Genomic DNA, 23,492 nt, shown 5'->3' with positions numbered 1-23,492 from the left:
TATCATTTACCTTTGTATTATGAAGTTGTTTTAGCTCTTTGCTTGGTTTGATTTTATTGTTGTTTTGTTGTGGGGTTTTAGTGATGGTGGTGGTGGTGATGGTGGTGGTGGTGGTGGTGGTGGTGGTGGTGGTGGTAAGTTGGTTGGTTGGTTGGTTGGTGGGTGGGTGGGTGAGTGGGTGGGTGGGTGGGGTTTTTGGTGCCCTTTTACATCTATGTAGGAGGCCACTGAAGCATTCACCAGATTCTTGTGTTTGCATCAGAACTTATCTACTTCCCAGTGAATATGTGTTCCTTTCACAGTCAAAAAATATATAAATTCTAGTCAGTGCTTTCAAAAATATTTTAACAACCTAAAATAAATCCAAGGATATGAAAAAGTTTGCCCATCCGTACAAAGAGAAACACATCCAACTTTCGCAACAAAAATGGGAAAGTTTCTAGATTTGCCCCTGGATCTGACGTTCCCCTTGCTGGGAGTCAGAGGCCGGTGGATTAGGAACAGCAGGAGAGCCATTTTCAGATGAAGCCGTTGATGCTTTCATGGAGAGGTTCCAGGCAGATTACTAAGTTGCAGAAGACATCCTGCTTTTTGACAGCTTAAATATGTTAGGATCATAATTTTAACTTGTGACTTCTTCAACAGAAAGAGTTTCTCTCTTCTCTTATTTACTCTTTCACGATTTTATGCACAAGGATCGTGTGTAGTTTGATCATAATCCCTATAGTTTTTTCTTATCTCACTCCCCATCCCTCCTAACCCCTCTTCTCAGCAAGTCTTTTCTCTTGTTTTTGAGACTTTTAGCTTTCTCTATATTTCACCCCACTGCATTTAATTTGGGTTGATTGCATGAGCAAGGCGAGAGCTGTGTATATGAGCAAGGGCCACTTGTCGATGGCTACACCACTGAAGACTCTGCCCTCACCAACAGCCATGACTTGCTTTCAGCAGCTCAGGGAAGAGTGGAGCTCTTTGAGTTCCTTCCCAGTCTCCATTCTGGAATGTTAATGGATGTGGTCGTGTTTCAGTCTTCTGCAGGTAGCCATTCACTGCTGGTATGTGTCATGAGTACAGTAGCCCCGCCATATTCAGAAGTCAGGGTTCTACAGCACCACTTCTCATCTGGGGCGGCTTGCATTTTTCCCATGCCTCCTTCTGTGAAGTTCTCTGATTGTTACTCGAAGGTAACAATCAGAACTTTTAACCCATTTTGTGCTCCCAAATTACCCATTGCAAACAGAATGCTTTTTCTAGTGACCAGATGACCAAATGAAAGAAACAGGTGTGCTAAAAAATTTTCACTTGTCTAATAAACTTCAGTTACTATGCTGGAGCATGAAGAATCTTATAACCCAATTAAAAAATCATACCTTTGACAGTTTGAGGTTTGGTTTAAAGGATAAATGTGTGTTTTCCAAGTTAGCAAGAACTGTTTTTACTCTCTTGGTCTTCCCCCCCCCCTCTTTTGGAGCCTGTGCATTACATTTTAAAGATTGGTTTGCTCCTGTTGTGAATTATATGTGGATGAATGCATTCAGCCAAGCCTACTATATTAACTCTCTTCACAGCTAAGCTCATACCAGATAAGAGTGAAGGTCTTAGATGAGCTGTCCATGCTGCCTTATTTGAAAGCTAAGAATTGCTAATACAAAATGCTATCAGTATGAATAATGGAAATTGTTTATCTAGATTTATTGCTAATATGACATACAAGTTCATACAGGGACTATTGGTCAGAAGCTACCTGGAGGTATCCAAGTACATATGTGCCCCAAAGTACTTGTCTCATGCTTCTTAATTCTGCCATCTGTCCAGATAATGGCAGAACTTCCAGGGGACAACTAGCAAGGTATTGTGAACATATTCATATGAAATTTGGGTAGTTTTGAAGGATATCTTCATTTATACAAGCCCTTTTGAGGTCTGTGCTAACACATGGCATGTGTCACTTCCATGGACTCTGTTGGACCAATCAAGTCCCAAGATCTTGTATAAAGAATGGAATAAATGTCATTACTATACAGATCTGGGAATCACTACACAATCTGCTCAGACACCGATCTCAGTCAACTAGAAATAGTTTATTGAATGCCAAACCCCAAGACTGAAGCATGACTTCAAATTAAAATCCTACAGGGCTTTTTAAGCCTGAGGTCTACAAATAGCTGTGCCAAGTTATTCCACCAATCGGGATTTAAGGATGGGATACTTTCTTAGGAACGTGTCTTTGTTGTACACATATCCAGTTCCCATTGGTTGGGGGATTCAACTACGGCAGGGGACTTGCCTCGTCTAACATTCATGTCTTACCTTGCCAACCAGGATGTCGGTTGCCCACACGCATGTCTCTTTCTGTCAAGTAGGATGTCAGTCCCCAAGGAGGTCTTAGAAACTTAAATGTTACTCAGCCACTATTCAAAATGGAAGTCTTATTCTAAGTAGTCTCTTACATTGGCGCAGGTGTCTCTTATGTTGGGGTTCATCCCAGGAGCAGCTTATAAAAGCTAATACCATAAAAGTTTATACCCGGGTGCAGGAAGTGGTGCTGGGTTGTTGGTTTGGATCCAAGCTTATTGTGGGTAACTATACAAAGCAGTTCTACTGACTACTCTCATGATTGGTTTCAAGGGCACAAAACATAACAGACTATGTAGTCAACTTGGCCTTAGAAAGTTTCCTAGTAACAGCAGAAAAGCATGGAAAGGTTCCTTATAATGGCAGGCTAGCCAGGTAAGAGTTACCTAGGCCTTAACATTCTATCTAGGCCTTAATATTTTACCTAGGTCTTAAAACCTAGCACCTGTGGTGGGGCAGTAGGGGGATGTGGGCTAAAAATACCATTGTAAAGGGATGTGGGTATGGAAAGGAGAGTAATTGCAGCCATTCCACAAAGTGTTACAGCTAATGAAGTTGGAAGCTCACTCAATTAGCTAAGACAAAGTGGTCCTTTCCAACAAGAGCCCTGAGGGGAGATAAGGAAATAGAGACCTGGGAAAGACTCTGTTGGTAAAGCCATTTGCAAATGCAAAGTGCTCCTCACCGGAAAGGGAGAGATTAGAGAGGTTATATCCCCATCTCTCCGGGGTAACAGCTGACTTGCCTATTCGCCATAGCTTTGTGAAACTGAAATGTTTAGCTAAAGCTTTGGAGAGACTCTTCCGATGTAGACATCCCAGTCTGGCCACCAGCCATCGCTGAGTTTGGAAGCCAAGTTGCTCGGTCTAAGGTTCTTATCATTTTATTCCTCTTGTATGGTTATTGAGTGCCTGTAGGGAGAGGACTTTACATATGTTGTCTTATTTAATTGGATAATTAAACAGCCCTCTGAGACAGCATTCCTCCACATTCTATGTGTGTCATTTCTAAGGCTTCCAGCTGGAGGTCACAGACCAAGGACTGGCAGGTGGACTCTTTAGATGCTTTGTGGCATTCTCCAGTGTCACACTTAGCTTTACCCTTTTGAGTTACAGTATTTTGTGTGTGTGTGTGTGTGTGTGTGTGTCTGTGTGTGTGTGTATGTGTGTGTGTCGTATGTTCCTTTTATTGTACATATGTGTACTTATGTGTTCATACTTCATACATGTGGAGTTCAAAGGTAAATATTAGTTGTTTTTCCTCGATGGCTTTCTAACTTATTTTTAAGAAAGGGTCCCTCACTGAATCTGAAAGTTGCCAGTTGAGCCAATCTGGCTGGTCGGTTGCTCTTGGAAAGCTGTCTTTCTGCCTTGAGTCCCTCTCTCCTACCCTAGCAGTGCAGAGAGTGTAGATACTTACCACCATGCCTGGCTTTTCCTGTTGGCTGGAGCCCTGAACTCAGGTGCTCATGTCGTGTGCAGATACTTTACAAACTGAGTCATCTCCCCGGGCTAACTGTGTTTCTTTTTTTATGTGTAATACTTAAAAGTTAGAAATACTGACATCAAGTCAGGCATCGTGACACATGCCTTTAATCTTAGCATTTAGGAGACCAGGCAGGCAAATTTCTGTGAGTTCAGGGCCATCCAGGGATGCATAATAAGACTCTGCCCACACTCCCAAAAGAAAAATGTAAATATCAAAACAAACCTATTTGGAAATAATTGTCCTATTGCCAAAAAATGAACAAAACCAAGATTCCCTTAGGTCCTCCAGTATATTTAAATGATTATTTGTGGATTTCCAATTCAATAAGCAGAAGTACAAGAAAGTATTAAGATTATTCTGGCAAACTAATATCTACTAATAATAGTAAGTATATTTTTCTAAAATTTGATTTCCCACAAAGTTTCCTAAGAATATATGTGCTAGATTGATTGAAAGGATTCTTTTGTAGAAAATTTTCTTCATGGGGTTAAGTGCCAATAGTCTGAGACTTTGTGCTCTCCTGGAGGGTTAAGTGTTTATTAAGCCCACCTGTCCCATAGTATCAAACCCACAAGGACAGAGAACCCCAACTTCTTCACCATCTAGCTGGATGTGAACCCTAGCTTTGCCATGTACTAAGTCTGGAGCCTTGGACTCATCCCTCTCTTTTTTGACGGTAAAATGAGATTAATAATGCTCACAAAGCTATAAATATTATAAGAGATCTTGTAAATCAAGTGGTTCAATGCTAAGTGCCATCGTCTGCCTATCTCTCACTGTCCAAAAGCCTGCACAAAGCTGGGCAAGCCAACTGCCATGTAATGCAAGCTGAGACCACTTGGTCTCTCTCTGGCCCCCCATGCTGTGTATCTATGACGCCAAAAGTGTAGTGGGAAATTATACTCATTGGACACAGTGTGAGCCCCAGATCAAACTGCTGCATCACTGTCTGGCTTTGACCCAGTCCCAGGCCAGGCTCTATATCATTTTGAGCTTCACTCTCTTCTAACTCTGAAAACGATATTTGAGGGAAACTACTAATTCCTCTAAAGCTGGGAGGCAACTATGGAAGAAACCCTAAAATGACACTTGTTGTTTCTCTGAGGTCCTTGTCTTGTTCCCTTTGGTACTGATGAAGAAGCATACCCAATACCCATTTTCAAAATATCTGGACAAGTAAAAGAGATGTTCATTTCTCACTGTTGTTGTTTTCATTTGAGGGACTTTGGGGATATCTACCTCCCCCTTGTGTGCCTTTGAAACCCAGTGCAATCACAGATGTGAACTGCCCTCGAGGCTGCCAGTCCCTGCCCAGGCACCATTTAGAACAAACAGAGTCATCGAGAGGTGGCGGATGCCCAGAGCAGACCTTGGGCACCCTGCCCAGTCTGTGCCCATTGAATAGTGTCAGACCATCTGCAGTGGCATTGCAGCTTTTTCCTGAAGAGTGTGAACTGATGGAAAGTGTGACAGTGTGTGTGGCATGCTCCATGAAGCCTCTGCTCTCCCTCTCCTCTGTGAGATCCCATTCCTGCAGTGCAGGCTGTCGACAGAATGAGCCGCCAGGGCCCGTCTGGAGCTCCTCCTTCCCGCTGGTGAGCAATGATCCTGTGTGCCCTTTGGAAAAGTATCTTCCAGCATCCAAAGGGCACGAAGTTTAAAAACATCAAATCTATAATCCTTAGCCCCCTGGGCAGTGTTTAGAATCTGTTAAGAGCTTTGTACTTCTATTCCCTGAAAATTCACATACACCCAAAATTTATCCATTCTCAGACTTCCACATTCCTCTGCAATTGCCTCTTTCTATTCTTTCCTTAAAGCCAAGCTGTGGGCAAGGCATTGCACATCTCCAGGCCTGTTTCTCCCTTGTAACAAATGAGCTCCTTTTCTGTTTAAAAAAAAACTCATGGTTGTATATAATGTTTATATTTACAATCTTGTGAATAGTCATATCCAGCGATGACTAAACACCAAGCAGTGATCAGGAGAACTCCTTACGTCAGACCACCAGATGACTTGGTAGGTAAAGGCTACCTGCTGCCAACCCTGATAATCCGAGTTTGAGCTCCAAGACCCACAGGATGGAAGGAAAGAACCAACTTCTGCAAGTTTACCTCTGACCTACATGCATGCACCATGGCAAGAGCAGACCTGTACACACACACACACACACACACACACACACACACACACACACACAATAAGCAAATAAAATATTAAACCCTTTAGAAACAGAGTACTTATGTCACAGCAAAATTTTTAGTGAACTAAGTGGCTTTTGACTCTCTGTTCTTATGAGAAAGTATAAAAAAAAAAAATGGGGAAGGAAGAAGCCTGGGCAAGTAGTGTCATTAATTGTTTTATATAACTAGACTTGGGACAGAAGTATAAAACAAATAAAATTGACAGTGTTAGCAAAAAACAAACAGAACCACCAATAGGGTGTGTTCACCTGTTTGCAACGTGTCACCCATTACACAGCACACACACACGCACACACACACGCACACACACACACACACACACACACACACACACACACAGCGATACCCACATGCAAGTACACACAGTGACTGACTGCAAAGGAGCATTTTGCACATTCCTCACATAAATCTGTAAAACGTTCTGGGCTAAAGATATTATGGCTATAGTTTTCTTTAAATTATTCAGGAAAACAAATATACCTATATTCACAAAACAAGTACAAAAAAACGTCAGCGATTTTTGCCTAAGTGGCAAAAGCATGACTATTCTGAAATCTTCCTTGGATTGACATTTCTCATTATAAAAACTTTGAAAAAATGAACAAAGGCACATAATCAAGCAAAATGTCAGCCCAAATACAGCCTTTGTTTGGGGACTGGATCTCTTTAATCAGACCCACAGCGCTGGTACATTCTCACTGCTTATTGGAGTCCTGTCCAAAGGCATCCAGCACTGCTGCCTTGAGTAAACAGTGAGTGTTTGACGCTGATACGACACAGCCTTATGATTATTCTCGGCACGAGGGATGCTGTCTGAGCACCTGCATGTGAGCACCGCTCCTCCACGCTCCCGACACCACCTTGAAGAACCACCACAGGTGAGACAAAGCTCGAGACCAGCCATCATTAGGAGATGTTATGTCACTTTCCTCCAAGCTTGCAATGGATTTTTAGTTCCAGAACTGAAATAGTGCTGAGTCTTTGGCCACAAAGATGCTGCTGATGTAATACTGGTCAGTTCTTGGCTGCTGGTAACAGCAGCGCCGTAAGGCTTTCCAGTGCACATCTTTCCATTTCTGTACTGCCAGGCTACATCTGTTTTCAATTGCACACAATTTCCGCTGTTCTATTGACAGATAACAGATAAGGCAGGCCCTGGGGGACCAAAGCCACTGCCTGGAACCAGACTTTTTGAGACTAAACTTGTAACATTTTCAGCAACTATGACGTGCTATCTTAGTGTCAAACCCCGGCTTTATCTCTGGTTTTCCTTTTATGCTTTATAAGATTAGATAAATCTCATTTTATAAGATTAGAAGGATTTGAGACATTGAAAATAATAAAGTTTATTTTTCAATCCCTGTACTTTTTGTTCAAAGCAAAGCCAATGTCTAAAACTCTAGATTTCTTCAAATATTCCTGTGAAGATCTGGGGGTTATGATTTCTAAATACATTTTACTATCCTGCCAGGAAGATAGATTGAGCGTGTGTTTTATGTCTACTTGGGGAATGCAAAGAGAACGATGGACCTGGGGAGTCTGAGCATTAAGAGTATGGCTTACCCAGCATGCAGTCCTGAGACTGAGTCCTCAGCACTCAGACCAAGCAAGGCAGGGACGTCAGGAGAGAGAAGCAGATGGTTTTCAGTTTAGACTTTCTGCTTTTCTAATTCCAGACCCCCCCCCATACTACCTGTATAACCTGCAGGTGAATAGCCACTCACCCTTCTTCTCTAAAATGTATAACAGCTTTGTAGATAGACCTACTGGGATGCAAGCCCGAGGACCTGAGCTTGATCCCCGGACCCCACAAGGTGTCAAGGGAGAACCAACTACCAGGAGATGCCCTCTGACCTCCACACACACCCCATGGCACGTGAGACATGTACCTGCACTTACACATGCATAGTAACAAGTGTGCATGCGTCACCAAAAGAAGTACTAGACCATCTAAGAACCCCACACATGGTATGGCAGAAAAGGAAAAACTGATATCACCAAAATGAAAACCTTTGACACAAGAAAAACTTTATTTAGAGTCTAATGGGATAACTTATAAAACAGGAAAGATATTTTTAAAATCGGGTATCTAACAATATTTATATGAAATATAAATAACAATATTTATATAATTTGCAAAATACAGCCCTAAAAGACATAAATAACCAGTTAAAGTGAAGCAAAGGATGCACTCAGTTCATTAAACAGGATCTACAGTTGACAAACAAGCCCATGGAAAGATGTTCATCATCAAAACCATTTCAGAGAGCCACAGGAACGCCACAAATAGCCATCGCTGTGCTAACTTGAGTGTCGAAGACCCCTGATCATTGCTGGGGAGAGTGCGAGACAGAAAGCAGTGTCGTGATCCTTTCAATACGAAAAATGCTCTTATCATGTGGTCCAGAAATGGAATGCTTAGTATAAGACTCAGATCATTTATGTTTATGCAAAAACTTGTTTGAACTATGCACAGCGTCCCAGTGACCAAGCCAGAAAATTGTTTAAGGATGCCATTGTATACTAGTCAAATAATATCTAATGGCTATGACCAAAACCTGAATACCAGATCCAAATATCTCAAACTTCTTTTCCCTCAGTTTCCGTACCTATCTAAACATCGTCCTTTTATTTTTTTAAGCTCTGGCCCCACCCATTGTGACTAGCAATAAAAATATGACTGTTTTCTACGTGGTGTTAGCATAGTGGTAGACAAAATATGGAGTATAATAAAGATATGTAAGATGTAAGACGGCCTTGATCACGAAAACCTATGATTCCTAAGATTTCAGTAAAGCATACGACTATGCGATTAGGACTTATGTTTGTACTAGTTACTTATCATTACTGCGACCAAATGCCTGACAAAAAGCAGTCTGGGGGAGGAGCAATTTACTGGGGCTCACTGTCTTGAGGTACAGTCCGTTGTGGTGGGAAAAGTTTGGAAGCAGAAGCTTGAAGCAGCCGATCACATCGTGTCCACTCTCAGGAAGCAGAATGAGGGACCTGGCCTGGGATGGCACCACTCACATCCAGGGTAGATCTTCCTTCTTAGTTAAACCTCTCTATAAGCACCCTCCAGTCATGAGGGTGTATCTCCTGGGTGATTCCAAATCCAGCCAGTCTTCACCATGCCGTGAGACGCTCTGATTAAAGAAGGCCAAAGAAGGGAAGTTCACGCTTGTGCCTTTCCTAAGAGCTGAGGCAGCAGAGGCCAGGTCAGAGCATGCATCCCTGTATTGAGGGAAGTGACCCAAGAGGCACTGGGTCATCAGAAGTGTCAAAGACAAGAGGAAGGTGATACAGACCAGCATCGGGCTAACCAAAGCCATTTCCCTCCAGCGCCCTTATAGACGAGCATAAGGCTCAGTGATTCATCTCTCGTGCAGCCTCTAGCACCCGCAGTATCTAGTGGGAAAAGAGGTAAAATGAAAATGTGTGCTGTCAAAAGGATGATCCGTGGTGGAAAAGAGAGGTGAGACGAATGCAGAACAGACTGGAGAAGTCATGGAAGGCCCAGTGGGAGGGGTATGTGGAAGCGGCCGTGGGGTTGTGCCCTCGGCTGTGGAAAGAGACTTTAGCTGCCTCTTGACCTCAACCAGGCACAAAGGAACCGATTAAAAAGTACAGTCAGCCCCAATTTTCAATACCTTTTCAACAGAGACTTTATACTTGGTATTTATGCCTTTCGTTGTCTTCTCCAAAATGTATTTGTGTTAACACTGGTGTTGTTAAATATTCAAGTCGGGCTGCATTGTAATTATCTGGTTCCTGGGAATTCCTAAACTAAATCCAAGGTGTCTCTATTTGCCTATATTGTGGAAATTGTGTCAGGGTGGACACAGCACAAGCAGCATCTCTAGAATGGAAAGTTTGATGTCTGAAGGATACATCCATTGCGCTCCTAAGGCTATGCTTTTGCACCACTGAGACTGCATGAGAAGCCTTCTACAGCATACAATGACTGCATGGTGCCGCTTTCCCTGTAGACTCTCTGTTTTCACACTTAAATCTAAAGGCGTCTAAAAAGTATGCTAGCAAGGAACTTTGCTAACACTGGTACAAAGAACTAAGTGACACTCAGTTCTTTTATCAGTTATCAGTTACACTTTTATCCGACTTTTAGGTCCCTGCTTCCTCTTGATCCCTGAATTTTGCTGTACATTGAGTTCAGACCTCCATGGATACAATTGTGTTCTCCATATTTCAGTTGTCTTTACCAATGCCAATCCAAATGAGAGTACATGTTCAGTCCAGGATTAAAGTTCAGTCCCAAAGTAAAATCACAGATGACACGATAGTTAGATTCTAGCTATCTATAAATATAACTTAATTATAAGTGATGTGACCACTACTGCTCCTTTCTCTTTAATCTTATAATAACATATAATAATGTGTGATATCCATAAGGACAAAGACTCTTGTCAGTTTTAGTCACACCTAAATTCCTAACACCTAGAAAACAGCCTGGCCTAATATTAAGAGTGAAATAAGTATTATCAAACAGATAATGCTGAATGAATGAATATCTTGTCTCTAGTCCCGTCTTACAATTCAGAGTCTCCATCAATGCTTCCAACATGAAGGCTGACTATTCCATTGTCTGAGCTTATCAGAGCATAAGACATTAATTGAAGATTTGACACCCATGTCCTTCTGAGTAAACAGCTTGCAGAACAGGATCTGCTCCTGGCCACAGGGTGAGCGAGGCCACCAGACAGCCGCAGTTCCTACCTGTGGCTGAGTACCAAGTCCTAACATAAGCCAAGGTATGAAGAAACTCATTTGCACCTGTTCCACCGTGAAGGTCATAAAAAGGACCTCCAGGATTCTCCAGAACATAAGAGAAATTACATTTTAAAACACGGTGATCATTGTGAATGAGTCTTAATTACAGTTCTGGAAGAAACAAATGACCAAAAAATTAATTTTTATACTTTCTCTACTCCCAAGCACTCACTCACAGTTCCCAACAAAACAAGTGTATACGTAATGAATACAAATAAAATCTTGTCATCATAAATTCCCAGCAATTGCTTGGCATCGTCTGGCTTTCATTAGAAGTCCAAGTTCATCAAATATTTGCACTCTGTTTGGAGCTCTGTTGCTTGCCACTTTCTTCCCACAGGTCATTGTAAAGAAAATGCCACTTCCTTGTTTTCCAACACTCAAGTGTGCTCCAGAGCCCAGCTATCTGAGCTCAGACCACAGCTTTGCCATACAGTGGCTCTGAGACCTTGGATAAACCCACCCAGCCTCTATCAGTCTCAGGATCTTTACGTAGTATAGGAGATAGAAGTGATTATAACATTTATTATCTTAAAAACTCAGTCAGGTTTTTCTTATACATTTGGCATATACTGTGCTTTCCATAAATAATACCTGTTTTCACTGCAGGGTGCCTGATTTGCATAACATATCTTTTGTCCAGCTCTAGCATTTAATGGATTTAAAGAAGAAATCTGGGCTGGGGAAATGGCTCAGTTGGTAAAGTGCTTGCTGCACAAGTAAGGAAACCTGAGTTTGGATCCCCAAACCCCCATGTGAAACAGTAATATGGTAGCCTGCATACCAGCACTGGGGACATGGAAATGGAAGAAACCTACAGCTCACTGGCCAGCTAGTCACTGAGAGATCCTGACACAAAAACTGAGATCAGAAGTGATCGTAGAAGATGCCTTGTGTGAACTTCTAGTCATACAACAACATGTATGCATCATCTGTATATACCTGTGCACAAGCACATCACACACACACACACACACACACACACACACACACACACACCACATCCTCTAACACTCTTCGTAAAAAGAAGGAAGGCAGGAGCCCAGCTCAGTAGTAGAGGACTTGGGACTTGTCAAGCATGTGTGAGGCCTTGACTTTTTATCATCAGCATACAAAGGGACAGAGTAAAACAGTGGAGACAATATATGGATGTGCTTTGGGTTGCTAACCAGTCAAGGCCAATGTCCATGTTTTATACCAGGCCAACACTCACAGACTATGTTTGGTTGGCATATCAAAATTGTTCATTAGCAATTATGAGGATTGCTCAAACCATACAATAAAGTAAATGAGCAGCATCTGGATTTTGCAGAAGAAGGCAAGCGATAGCAGTGGTAGATGCACTGTTAATTTCCTAAATTAAATGACTTGGCATTGGTGCTCCGTATCCTGAGCACAGAAACAGCCTGAGGCCCTTCCTGCCTCTCACTCTCCATTTGTAAAACACAGATTACTGTCTTCTGTGTACCTACTTAATAAGAAAGATTGAGTAGTCATTGAAGAAGCGGACCTAAATAATCAGCATGACTATTAATTTAGCCAACGTCCCGGGCAGCTGGGGAGCTTCACTAGCTGTCATGGATGCACCCAGCCCCTGTCCCACCCGAGTAGTTCACTCAAGCACGCCACCTGGTTGCATTTTAAGTTGCCACAGTTAGGGACCATGGAGAGCACAGAGGTGGATTCTGTCCACAAAGATCTTACAACGTGTGCTATTTGGGAGGCTCTGTGGAGGATCTGGGTACAGATACACCCAATATAGCTCGTCAGTTCTGTGAGAGGTATTTAAAGAAGTCCTATTTAAAGGTTGGCACAGACGTGCCACTGGAGTATGAGATGACTCTTTGGTAAGCAAGAAGAAAATATTAAGATGGCTTCTATGCATTTTTATCTTTCAAGAAAGAGAGTCGGCCAGATGGTTCATCAGGTAAAGATGCTTACACCAAGTTTGATGGCTTGACTCCAGTCCCTGTGTTGAAGTAAAAAACAGACTCTCGAAAGTTGTCTTCATACCTTCACACTTGAACTATGGCATGTGCATACATAACAACAAGAATTATTTAAAAGTAAAGAACTCAGTCTGTGCTTACTTAATAGTTGTTAGTAACAGGTAACACATAATGATATACAATAGGATAGAAGGATGATGGATGGATGGGATGGATGGATGGATGGATGGATGGATGGATGGATGGGTGGATGGGTGGATGGATGGATGAAGGGAGGGTGACAAGTAGATAGAAGTGTGGATGCCCATAATTTGTTCAGAATGTTTCTGATAATCATGTATGATCAACATGTGTATGATGACATTGATCATACACAATTATATATGTTTTTCAGTAATAGTTCAGGTCTGTGTGCTGACATTACTCTGGTACCTGCCTTACTTACTGATCCTTCCCAAATTACATTTTCTAATGATCTTAGTAGAGTCCAAGCTGTGCCTCTTCTCACCTTCTTGTTTACAAGGTAAACTTCTTTCAAAATTGTTAAGGGACTTTACTTTCCCCATTAGCCAGATCCTGGAGATTAAGAGATAGCACTCCATGTACCAGACATGTTCACGGATCATCTGTGCATGAACTGGCTTCTTCCATGTAGGACCCTGTAATCCAGAACCCAGCCAGAGAAGGAAGATGCTCTATCAGAGTCTGAACTCAGCATGGGCTCACAGCCTTCTGACCCCATACTCCTTTTCCCAGCCGTGTGAGCAGATCCTCCAAATGTCATAGAACACTCAAGAGTTTGAGATTCTATGGGTTCAGACCTGAATCCAATCTTCTCTCAGTCTTCCACCTCCTAAGAACCTTGGGTACCAAAGATAGGAGCTGTGGCCTCGCCTCATCCCTGCTGTGTCCTCCAGTCAAGGATGAGTTCAGGGGCCAAGTCAAGGAAATAGAATCAGTTGTGTCATCTTCCACAGATGTCAACCTGGGATATGCCTAAGTAGTCCTGCCTAGATTACGACTTAAGGCACCTCCCTCTACCCTCATCAATGAATGTGTCTACTTCCCATAGAAGCCACGCTACCTCCAAGTCTAATTCATGGCCTTGAACTACCTGAAGCCATATATGTATCTTGCCTAACCTTCACAACAACATTGTGTTCTTGCCCCCATTTCACAGATGGAGAGCTAAAGAATGGATCACAATTATGTCACCTCCTCAGGGTCATATAGCTGAGAAGAAGCAAAAACCCAGTCACCAACACTGGCCTTGAATTCCATGTGACATTCCTTCTCAGCTGACATGATTTCTTCTCTTGTCCAATGGTCTTCAAAAAAAAAAGTTTTTTTTCTCCCATCAATTTATCTTCTACTCTCTCCGTTCAGTATTTCTTTCTACTGTTTTCAGAACTCTTTCTACTGCCCCAGATATTTCATGATGATGGAGGTGATCTATCCAGACAAGTGACTGAAAGGCTTTGCTTCTGGACCCTGAGCTTCTTTGATAACACTTCCAACTTGGGTCATTTGGAGTCTTTCTCCCATCTGACATCTCTGTAAAGCAGAAGTATGGCAGGGATAGTCCGTCATCCTGGGCTTCCAGCTCAGCCATGCTTTTTTCTCTTACTTCCCTGAAGGATTAACAGAGATTATGACCTGAGCACACATCCAAAATCTTCTGGATTTTCATCTCTTCTTTCTCTCACTAAGCTGAGAAATACGCTGGCACCTCAGAATAAGAGGGAGCAAGAGTTGGGTTTCTGCCTAGAGGGGTAGGGCCTCTTTCCTTTCTATTTTTATGTTTGAGTTTTTGGACCTGTTACCTTGGCTTCCCAATCAGCTTTGAGGTTTAGTCACCTTTATCTGAGAAAGATAATTTAAACGTGTTTTTATTACAGAAAAGTATATTGACAGAAAAATGATACACCATTTTTAATGAATGTCATTCAGTCAAGTCTTCTCTCACTCAACCTCCTCAATCTTAGGATGTTAAAATTAATGCCAGTTAAATATAAGATTTGTACTTTAATTGCTAGAAGATCTGGCTTGGGTCACATTTATGACCAAAAGAAAAAAAGGAAAAAAAAAGCCTTTAAGTTTGTCTACATGCCCTTTATTTACAGTGCTGCCTGGTCTTCAGTCCATTCCACAGGGCATGGTAGAAGGATTTGGAAATAGAAGTTAATGATTGTTGCAGTAACATTCAGATAGTTTCTGTGTCTCCTCTGTCCTATGCCCAGCCACTGACTGGGAAAAACCACCTCCCATTCTCCAGACTTGTCTGTCGGCATCTGCAGCCTTCATGGTGACCCACTTGGTTATCTAATTTGCAGGTAATTTCAAGCCAGAGTGAACCACAGGCATGTCTCACTGTGTGGTCCAAAGCAGCTGGACTATGCAGTATTTGCCGCATTTTAACGTGCCAGGAAAGGAGCAGGGAACGGTAAAGCTGTATACAAAGTTACATCAAAACTGCATGTGCCATCCAGTGAAGCCATTTCCCAGTCAGAGACTTCTCAGGTCAAATGCAAAAAGAGATAACGTAAACACTTGAGGGGGATTTCTATCTAAACTTCTTCCAAGCAGGTTCTAGGTTTTATTATCTGGGGGCAGAGCACTTTCAGAATAATTATAAGTAGCTAACAAAATTCCCATGTGCACGTAGCATTTTTCTCTGAGAAGGGTACCTGATCCTGCAGCATCCCAGTTACTCACGTTCAATGCCGTCACCACATGACTAATGTGGACTAATGACGGAGAAGCCTGTTTACATTGAATACAAAATTGAATTGCAGAATTCTTTCTAACACCCTGGCCTGGTTGAATCCTATTACTTTAGGAGAGAGGGACCTGTGTTGATCACCGGAGCCCCAGCCTAGGACTCTTCAATGTGTCCTTTAAAGAGCATCTTTAATAAGCTAGAGAAGTCCTGTGACTACGTCAGACCGACTGAAAGACCTCTCCTGTATGTGGCACAGCCTTGGAACTGACCTCAGAAATGGGGCTTTCAAACTAGTGCAGTCCAAATTGATAGTATTGATATATTGTCAAGAGATAATGGGACTGTGTTCAAATTTAGACTTTTTTTTTAAGGCACGATAAGAACACAAAGATTGAAGTCTTATTAGCCTTCTTTAACATTAAATACAATCAATTTCTCAGGCAGTCATGACCCTGAAAATAACTCTGTGACACTAAAGTCAACCCAATTAAAGCCCCTGTACCACTGAACTCCAAACTCAGTCAGGAGCCCGCTGTCAGGATCACAAACCTAAGGGAGGAAGACAGTCTTTACCACGTATCACACCTCTCCACAGAATACATAAAAGAAGAGCAGCAGGTCAGTCCAGACAGGTCCACCTGCCAGTGGTATGTCACCTACATTTGCATGCTGCCACCGGATGCATATTCACGTCTGCAAATCACACCTGAAAGAAAAAAAACTAATGATGTCAACTTCCGTTGACGGTAACCAGTAGCACATCTTGCAAATGCTGAAGACCTTTCTCTACAGTCTTAGTTCTTTGCAGGATCTGTGTGCTAACCCTGTTCCTTCAGCCTACTTTATGATCTTTCAATCTGGTAAGATAAAAACATCACTCGTACAATTTTTTTTCTTTTTATTCAGACACAGGTGTATAGTTTTGAATTTTTTTCTTCCTCACATAATTTTGTTACACATATTTTTAAAGCTTCAGACTCTCTGATGAGAATTTCTTGCCCTCCTGAAGCCCACCCTTTATCCCTCCTCGCTCTATCCCTTATGTTCTGTGGTATGGCTGGGATATCAGTCCGGCTCATAGTTATTTCCTTCCCATTTAGCCACAAGGTATAAATTTGCTAACTGTAAAGGCGTGCTCTGACAGCTAGTCTCAATGTATGACCAAAGGCTAAGCTGGCTGCACTGGAAAATTTCCCCAGAGAGTTACTCTGTAAAATGTGGATCTTTTGTTGAGCCATCTGATGTGGAAGAACAAAGAACCTACCTTGAGAAATGGGCTCCCACGGTGCCTCTCGGAGCAGACAGAGAAATCAAAAGACAACTTCCGGTCCACTTCCATTTCAGTTTGTCCTTGGGTACTAGGACATCAGAGATATTTTCCTGTGATATTTTTCAAGAAGCCACTGAGTGTTAGCCCCCGAAGAAGATGCGATGGCAAGTTTAGTGATGCCTGCAGGCTGTGCTGGGAAATTATCACCAACCCGGAACTTGTCTGTCTGTGTCTGACACACACACGTTCTACATGGACATATAACAGTGTTTCGGAACAGAAGGGAACATACATTACATACATGATTCCAGGGTCCAAAAAGGCATCTCGACAAAATTAAAGATTATCAAATATTTGGTTAAAGGTCTAAAACAGTCAATCTCCACCTTATTAAGTGCAAAATTTATATATCTTATAAATTATATCACACATAGGGCTGGAAAGATGGATTAGCCAAGAAAGATGGCTCAGCTGTTAAGAGCACTGTCTGTTCTTCCAGAAGTCCCCAGTTCAGTCCTGAGCACCCACGCTGGGTGATAATCCTGGTCTTTGATCCAGAACTTTAACTGGTATTTTTTCACTCACCATATGTGGGGCACTGGATATAACTCCCTCCAAAACATGGAAAGTGACATTTCCTTGTAATCCCATCACACAGCAGCAACCATTCATGACACTAATTCTTGCGGAACCCTTTCCTTTACATATACTATTATTTTGATGAAGTGAATAAATACGATTTTAAAACTATTTTGCACTCAATATATTTTCCATTTCATCATGTGTGAATTCATCTCATCTATTTTAATGACTACATGGTATTCCACTGTATGCATGGGCCATAATTGATTTCATTGCTTTTTATTACTGAACGTCGTAGTTGGGCAGTCGAGTTTGACTTTTCAAGGGAATGAGTCACATGTCTAAATAAAGCATTGATACGGACTAGAGATATATACCATGCGCACCTATTTCTACCAGGAGAAGAAGTAGCCATCTCTGTATTGATGACTGTTATTAAATGTAAAGTCGGTGTGGAATTTATTATTTATTTCTTCATCTTTTCTTTTTTGCCTTTTTCTTTTATGCAGGCATCTACAGCTGGGGACAAGGAAGAGCCGACGTTACCGGTAGGGAGCAGTAGCCTTGCCTATACTCCTGTGCCTGTGGAGAGTGTGTGGTAGGGGTGGAAGGGAGCTCTATGCTTGCCAATCTTCCTCTCCCTTGGAATACTTGTGGTTTGATACACTGGAAGTGTGGGGGGGGGGGCTGGTATTTCTGTCCTACAATTAGTAACTCTGGCATTCACTCACAAATTATTTCTGATCTTATGTTTCAAAGTTTTGAATCCTTTCTTTCATTGGACATGAACTTTTATAAATGTCAAAGGGATAAGAAGCATCTAAATTACATTCCAAGGGATGTTGGCTGATACATGGGGACAGTATGGAGTCCAGTACTTGAGAACTGTTTTTTTTGTGTGTGTGTCTGCATGCACACTGTGTTTGGAGAAATGCTGCATGTGATGTGTATATCCAACACTGCCTGAAAGGATGCTTAATGTCTTCAAAGCATAGACACAATTCAAGGCTAAAGAAGATACCCAGAACAGAGTTCTGGTGCCTTTCCAAAATAACAACCACAGTGCCCATAATTATAAGGACAAACCATTAGCAATGACCACATTTTCAGTGGCTTTCTAATTAACACATGACATTTCATATTGTGCTGCCTGGCAAGGAAATAACCTTGTGAGATTTTGTGTTCAACCAACAGTTACTGCATTTCCGATGGATTTAAGCCGGCTACCTTTGCCCCCAGAATGGTTTGAACTTTGCTGATTCTGTATCCTCTATAACTAAATGCTACACTGCATTTTAAAATGTTACAGGCTTTTAAGGTTGAAAGGGATGGTCATGAAAATATCTGTGACCCTGTAAATACTTCCTTCCATTAACACTCAGAGGAACGACATGACATTCACTGAGCTCCCAGAGGATACACTAGACTCAAGACCGAGGTACAGCCCAAAACCCCAAAACTCTGAAGAGCTCAGAACGTGTTTCATCATTGAAACACAAATACTCTCCTTCATTCATCTTCAAACCCTGCTGGGTTGGGAATACAGCTTTAATAGAATACCAATTAAAATAAAATCACTGTTGATTTCTCATTGTATTACACACTGACTTCTTACCCATACTTCAATCCTGCAATAGGTTTTAAGTTTACCACCAAATGTTTGAACCATGACCCTTAATAAGTATTTTCTGGAGTAAAAGACCATATGGTCAGTAACTTGGAAATTCTGCTGCAGTGGTCAAAATTACAATAATTCTTTTGTGTTACAGTGGGTTGATGGCTGACATAAATCTGAGGTTCTCGATGAGTTGTTCTAGAAAATATCAGCCTGTCTAAATGTGTTTAATTATGGAGTCTCTTATGGGAAATCTGTGACAGAGAAGTTTGAAAGACTTGGTAAAAATGTTTTCATTTTAATTTTTAACTAAAATAAAATCAGAGGATAGGTTTTAATTTTACCAGACCACAGAAAATTTCCTTGTCAAGATTTTGGGCCAAGTTCAATTTTAAAAAAGTAACAGTAAGTCAGGCATGGTGGTGCACACCATTAATCCCAGCAAAAGGAAGCAGGCAGAGTTCTGTGAGTTTAAGGCCAACCTGGGCTTCACATGGAATTCCAGGACCTCTAGAACTATACAATGAGACCCCTGCCTCAAAGTAATAAATAATAATAATCACCATCCTCCTCCTCGTCCTCGTCCTACTCTTTCAAAAAATATTCTACTTATAGAAGCCCTCTTCCCTAAGTCTGTTTACAAGGCTTGGCTGCCTCTAAGAATCTTCCCCTGTGCCCAGTACCACAAAGTGAACCTTGGAGAAGGAAGTCATTTCTAGGCAGGATTAAATAGCTGTCCAAATGAGGAGGGTTCAAGTGGTTTCTGTTTGATTTAAGGCTGTTTGCTTTTGAAGAAAGAAGTAAGATCTTGTTGGAAACCCCATCTCCTGAAGTTCACTTGGTGTCCTCATATCTCAGATCCAGTTATTAGAGCAAAAGATCACAGCTCATAGGACTCTGTGCCAAGGAAGCATCCTGGAAGCCAGGACGGATCTGTGTGGAGTCACAGGAGGAAACTGTCTTTCAGGTTCTCACGTAACACAAACCACAGAGCTATCTGGATCCAAGGATAGAGGTGGGGACCCCAGAAGACATGGGAGATGATATGGTTATAGACGAGTCCATCGACATAGACACATAGAAACAAAGAACTCACTGACAGGACACACAATCCAAAAATTTAAAAACTATTTATTAGGTCATAAATAATCTTTAAGAAAAGCAAGCCTAGAATCCATGCCTCTGTCCAACACTGTGTGACCCAGAACTTCATTTTACTCCTCAGAGATTTCATGGTCTACCTACAGTTGGTACTAACGATATCGATCTTGAAGGGCTAATCCTGAACATGGAATGAGTGAATGGAATGAAGCATGCCAAACATTGCATGCTTTGTAGTAACTTTTTAACTTTCATTAAAAAGGGATGGTGTGGGGGACTGGACAAAATTGATTTGTTTAATAGAAAAGCTATTTCCTTGGGATGCTTGAAATATTCTTTGAAACTCTTTGGTTCTACTCTGTGTGACTATGTAACAGAAAGGAGTGACCACTGACTAAAGGAGACTCCTCACTGTGGCTCACTTGACATTCATTTCCGACAACTAACAACATCTTTGGTCTCTCTGTTCAGAATAAGCCGCGCCTCCAGCGAGGTGGAAGCTCTGCTTCCCTCCACAACAGTCTCATGAGGAACAGCATCTTCCAGCTCATGATACACACCCTTGACCCACTCGCTGAAGGTAACCGTCAGGCTTTGTTTGGGAGCATTGTTTTGGGGAGAGGAGGATGTCAAAGACATTGCTTCAGAAAAAAAGCGTATGTACGCTGAGGTCACTCACAGTCATCAGACTCTTCTTGGTTAACATCTCCAGGTGAAGCCTTGACTCTTCCATGAGCTTCCTTCATTACTGCTCAGCTCCTGGCAGGGTGGTTTTCTGACAGGAGTAGAATATGAGTTCTGCGTGCTGATTCTGTCTTTTGATGCCTCTGGCACAAACACCATTTCTTATGAGGCAGGGAACAGAAAAGGTCTCTATCTGTCTAATATTTTCCTTTACGTCTTTTAAATCAAAGTTGTGTGTGAAGATAAACTGTATACCTCAAAAATAATAGAATGAAGAACTGTATTCCAGGGGAGGGCTGAGAATGGTTTGGAGAACAGTGTTCTCTGAATATCGGTGGAATGGTACTGTTTTGTGGCAGTTGGATGGGGAGAGTATCCATCCAAAGAGAGCCCATCATAACTGGGACCAGTAGGAGACCCAAACAACCTGGTTCGCCTCCAAGAGTGATTGTAAGAACCATTGTAAAGAATCCAATACTATGCCATTCCAGTTTTGCTGAGTTGCAAAGCCAAATATACTTTGTTCCTTCAGTTGCATAGGTATCCTAAAAATGGTATTTGTAGGAGATAGATATCTGGTATAGCTAAATAAATAACTGGAGCTCTGCCACAAGCAAGGAGTTCATTGACTTCCCTACGGAAGCTAACAGGGATTGTGGGAAGAGGAGACTAAGTAGGCACATGTCATAGATCAGACACAGGAGACCTGATTGTCACTCATATTGCATACATCAGAATTCTCACCGAAAACCAACCTTTGATAAAGTTCTTCAAAGCTAGAGGCACTCAAGACTTAACATGGTATAGATGACAACTGGGGACCCAAAGACCAGCTCCTCAGGCCTTGATTGCTCCACTGGACACAAGCCTCTCACTCAGAATAATAGGAAGGGACCACAGAGCACACCCCATGCTAGAACATGGAGCATTTCGGTTACAAAGCACTCGTACTACCCCTGGACCACTGAGTCACCGTGATGCTCCTCAAGGGACCACGCTTCACACTCCTGGTTCTAGCTGTAAGTGATGCCCGTGCCGACGGCTGAGATGCCATTACTCTGTTCACCCAGTGGTCCAGTTAATAAGGGAGTTTTACACAGCCAACAGCCGTCCTTTACTTCCAGGAAAAGGAATGAAGGAATCATTTTTGCTTGCTCCCACCTCCTGCCACTGTGCAGCCATGTGACTTTGGGCAAGTTGGGTTCCCTCTCTAGAGCCTACCTTCATCTAGGAGCACTTTTCTCTACTGGACACCTTAAAGTTGACAAAGCATTCTCACCCCTGTGGATTTGTGCTCTGCCACATAGTCTCCTTCCGTGGAGTATTGTCCCACCAACAGATCCTAACCATACCTGCTGCTTACCCTTTCTATTGGGTAAGGGTATTCTGTGAGCCATCTTCTTTCCACTGCAGCCTTGGAGCTGGTCCTCTGGCATAGTCTCCACCTGTTTCCCATGCAGCAGTCCTGGTCATCTTTAAATGTCAACCAGGTCGTGTAAGCCTCTGCTTAGCAACCTTTAGTGTCTTACCAGGCTTCTTAGGAAAGGTATGAAACCTTCACCTCCCTGGGATCCACTTCTCATTCCAAACTCTGATGGTCTTGTTTTGTTTAAGGCCTGTGGGGTCCCCATGTCCAGATAGCTGCTCTCATCAGTCTCACCGTCTTTACTGTTTCTATCACCAGAAATTTTTTCTTCCCTCCATCCCTTCCCTACCTCCTTTTGCTCCCCTCCCTTCCACTCTTCGGCCCTCTGACCATCCAACACAATTCAGGACCTCCAACCCTCATCTGTGCAGATCCCTTTCTGCTTTCTTTGTGGCTCCCATTATAGTCTCTGTGGTTGTTTCCTAATGCCCGGGTTCTGGAGAGCATGTATGCTCTGTTATTCAGCAGCTGTCCCCAAAGCCCAGCAGCAGTGCAACCAGCATGTCATTGCTACTAAGGCTTAGGCAGGCGAAGCACCTTGGCCCAAACCATCCAATTCCAAAGCCCCAAAAGCCATTAGGACTTGAGGTTGTCAATGAATTGTTCATTGGTTCTTTGGGGACACTATCTCCTCTTCCCTTATTGCCCTGGAGAATCAACTGATAAAAGAGAAGAACAGTTGTTCTGTCATGGCTCTGCCTGGGCAACTGATTAGGGATTTGATTTTGACATTGCAGTATTACGTGGTAAAGAGGAAAGGCTCTAGGCTTGGATGATCTGACTCTGGATCTCACTTCTGCATATACTAGCTATGTGACCTTGAACATCTTACCTACCTCTCTACCTCAGTTTGCTCATCCATAAAGTCAAGGCGTAATGATGTCTGCACCATAAATGTAAGGATTGAAGGCATGAATGCACAGAGAACAGAGCACACTGCCAGCATGTGAAATGGGTTTGGAGTTCTTCACAAACATTACTATGATGAGCAAGGACAAATGTGGAATCTTTAAACTTTCAGGTGTTCAAAGGTTCATCATGGAAAAAAGCCTTTCTCCTCAACTCACTGTACACCCTGCTTTTCTTCAGTTCCTCAACCCTCCCTCACAGAAACCATGGTTTTCAGGTTCTTGGGTCCCCTTTCAGAGAAGCTCTATCTTGTGTGTGTGTATGAGAGAGAGAGAGAGAGAGAGAGAGAGAGAGAGAGAGAGAGAGAGTCTATGTGTATGTAAATAAATGTGAATGAGAATGTGTGTGTGTGTGTGTGTGTGTGTGTGTGTGTGTGTGTGTGTGTGTGTGTGTGTGTCC

General features: G+C 42.3%; 1 protein-coding gene across 8 annotated transcripts in view; it reads left to right on the top strand.

Annotated features, from left to right (window-relative positions):
• Slc24a2 (solute carrier family 24 member 2) overlaps positions 1–23,492 on the top strand; it is a 237,584-nt gene that overhangs the window by 122,896 nt on the left and 91,196 nt on the right. For all 8 annotated transcript variants that reach the window (NM_031743.4, XM_087551419.1, XM_087551416.1 and 5 more), the window contains 2 exon segments: positions 17,868–17,906; positions 20,546–20,654. In NM_031743.4, the coding sequence (NP_113931.1) occupies positions 17,868–17,906; positions 20,546–20,654 (148 nt within the window).

The sequence above is a fragment of the Rattus norvegicus genome, chromosome 5 (genome assembly GCF_021556685.1).
Source record: "Rattus norvegicus strain SHRSP/BbbUtx chromosome 5, alternate assembly SHRSP_T2T, whole genome shotgun sequence".
In the NCBI taxonomy this organism is placed as follows: Eukaryota; Metazoa; Chordata; class Mammalia; order Rodentia; family Muridae; genus Rattus; species Rattus norvegicus.
Note: the sequence above shows the minus strand (reverse complement) of the source record. Positions and strands in the feature narration are given on the sequence as shown.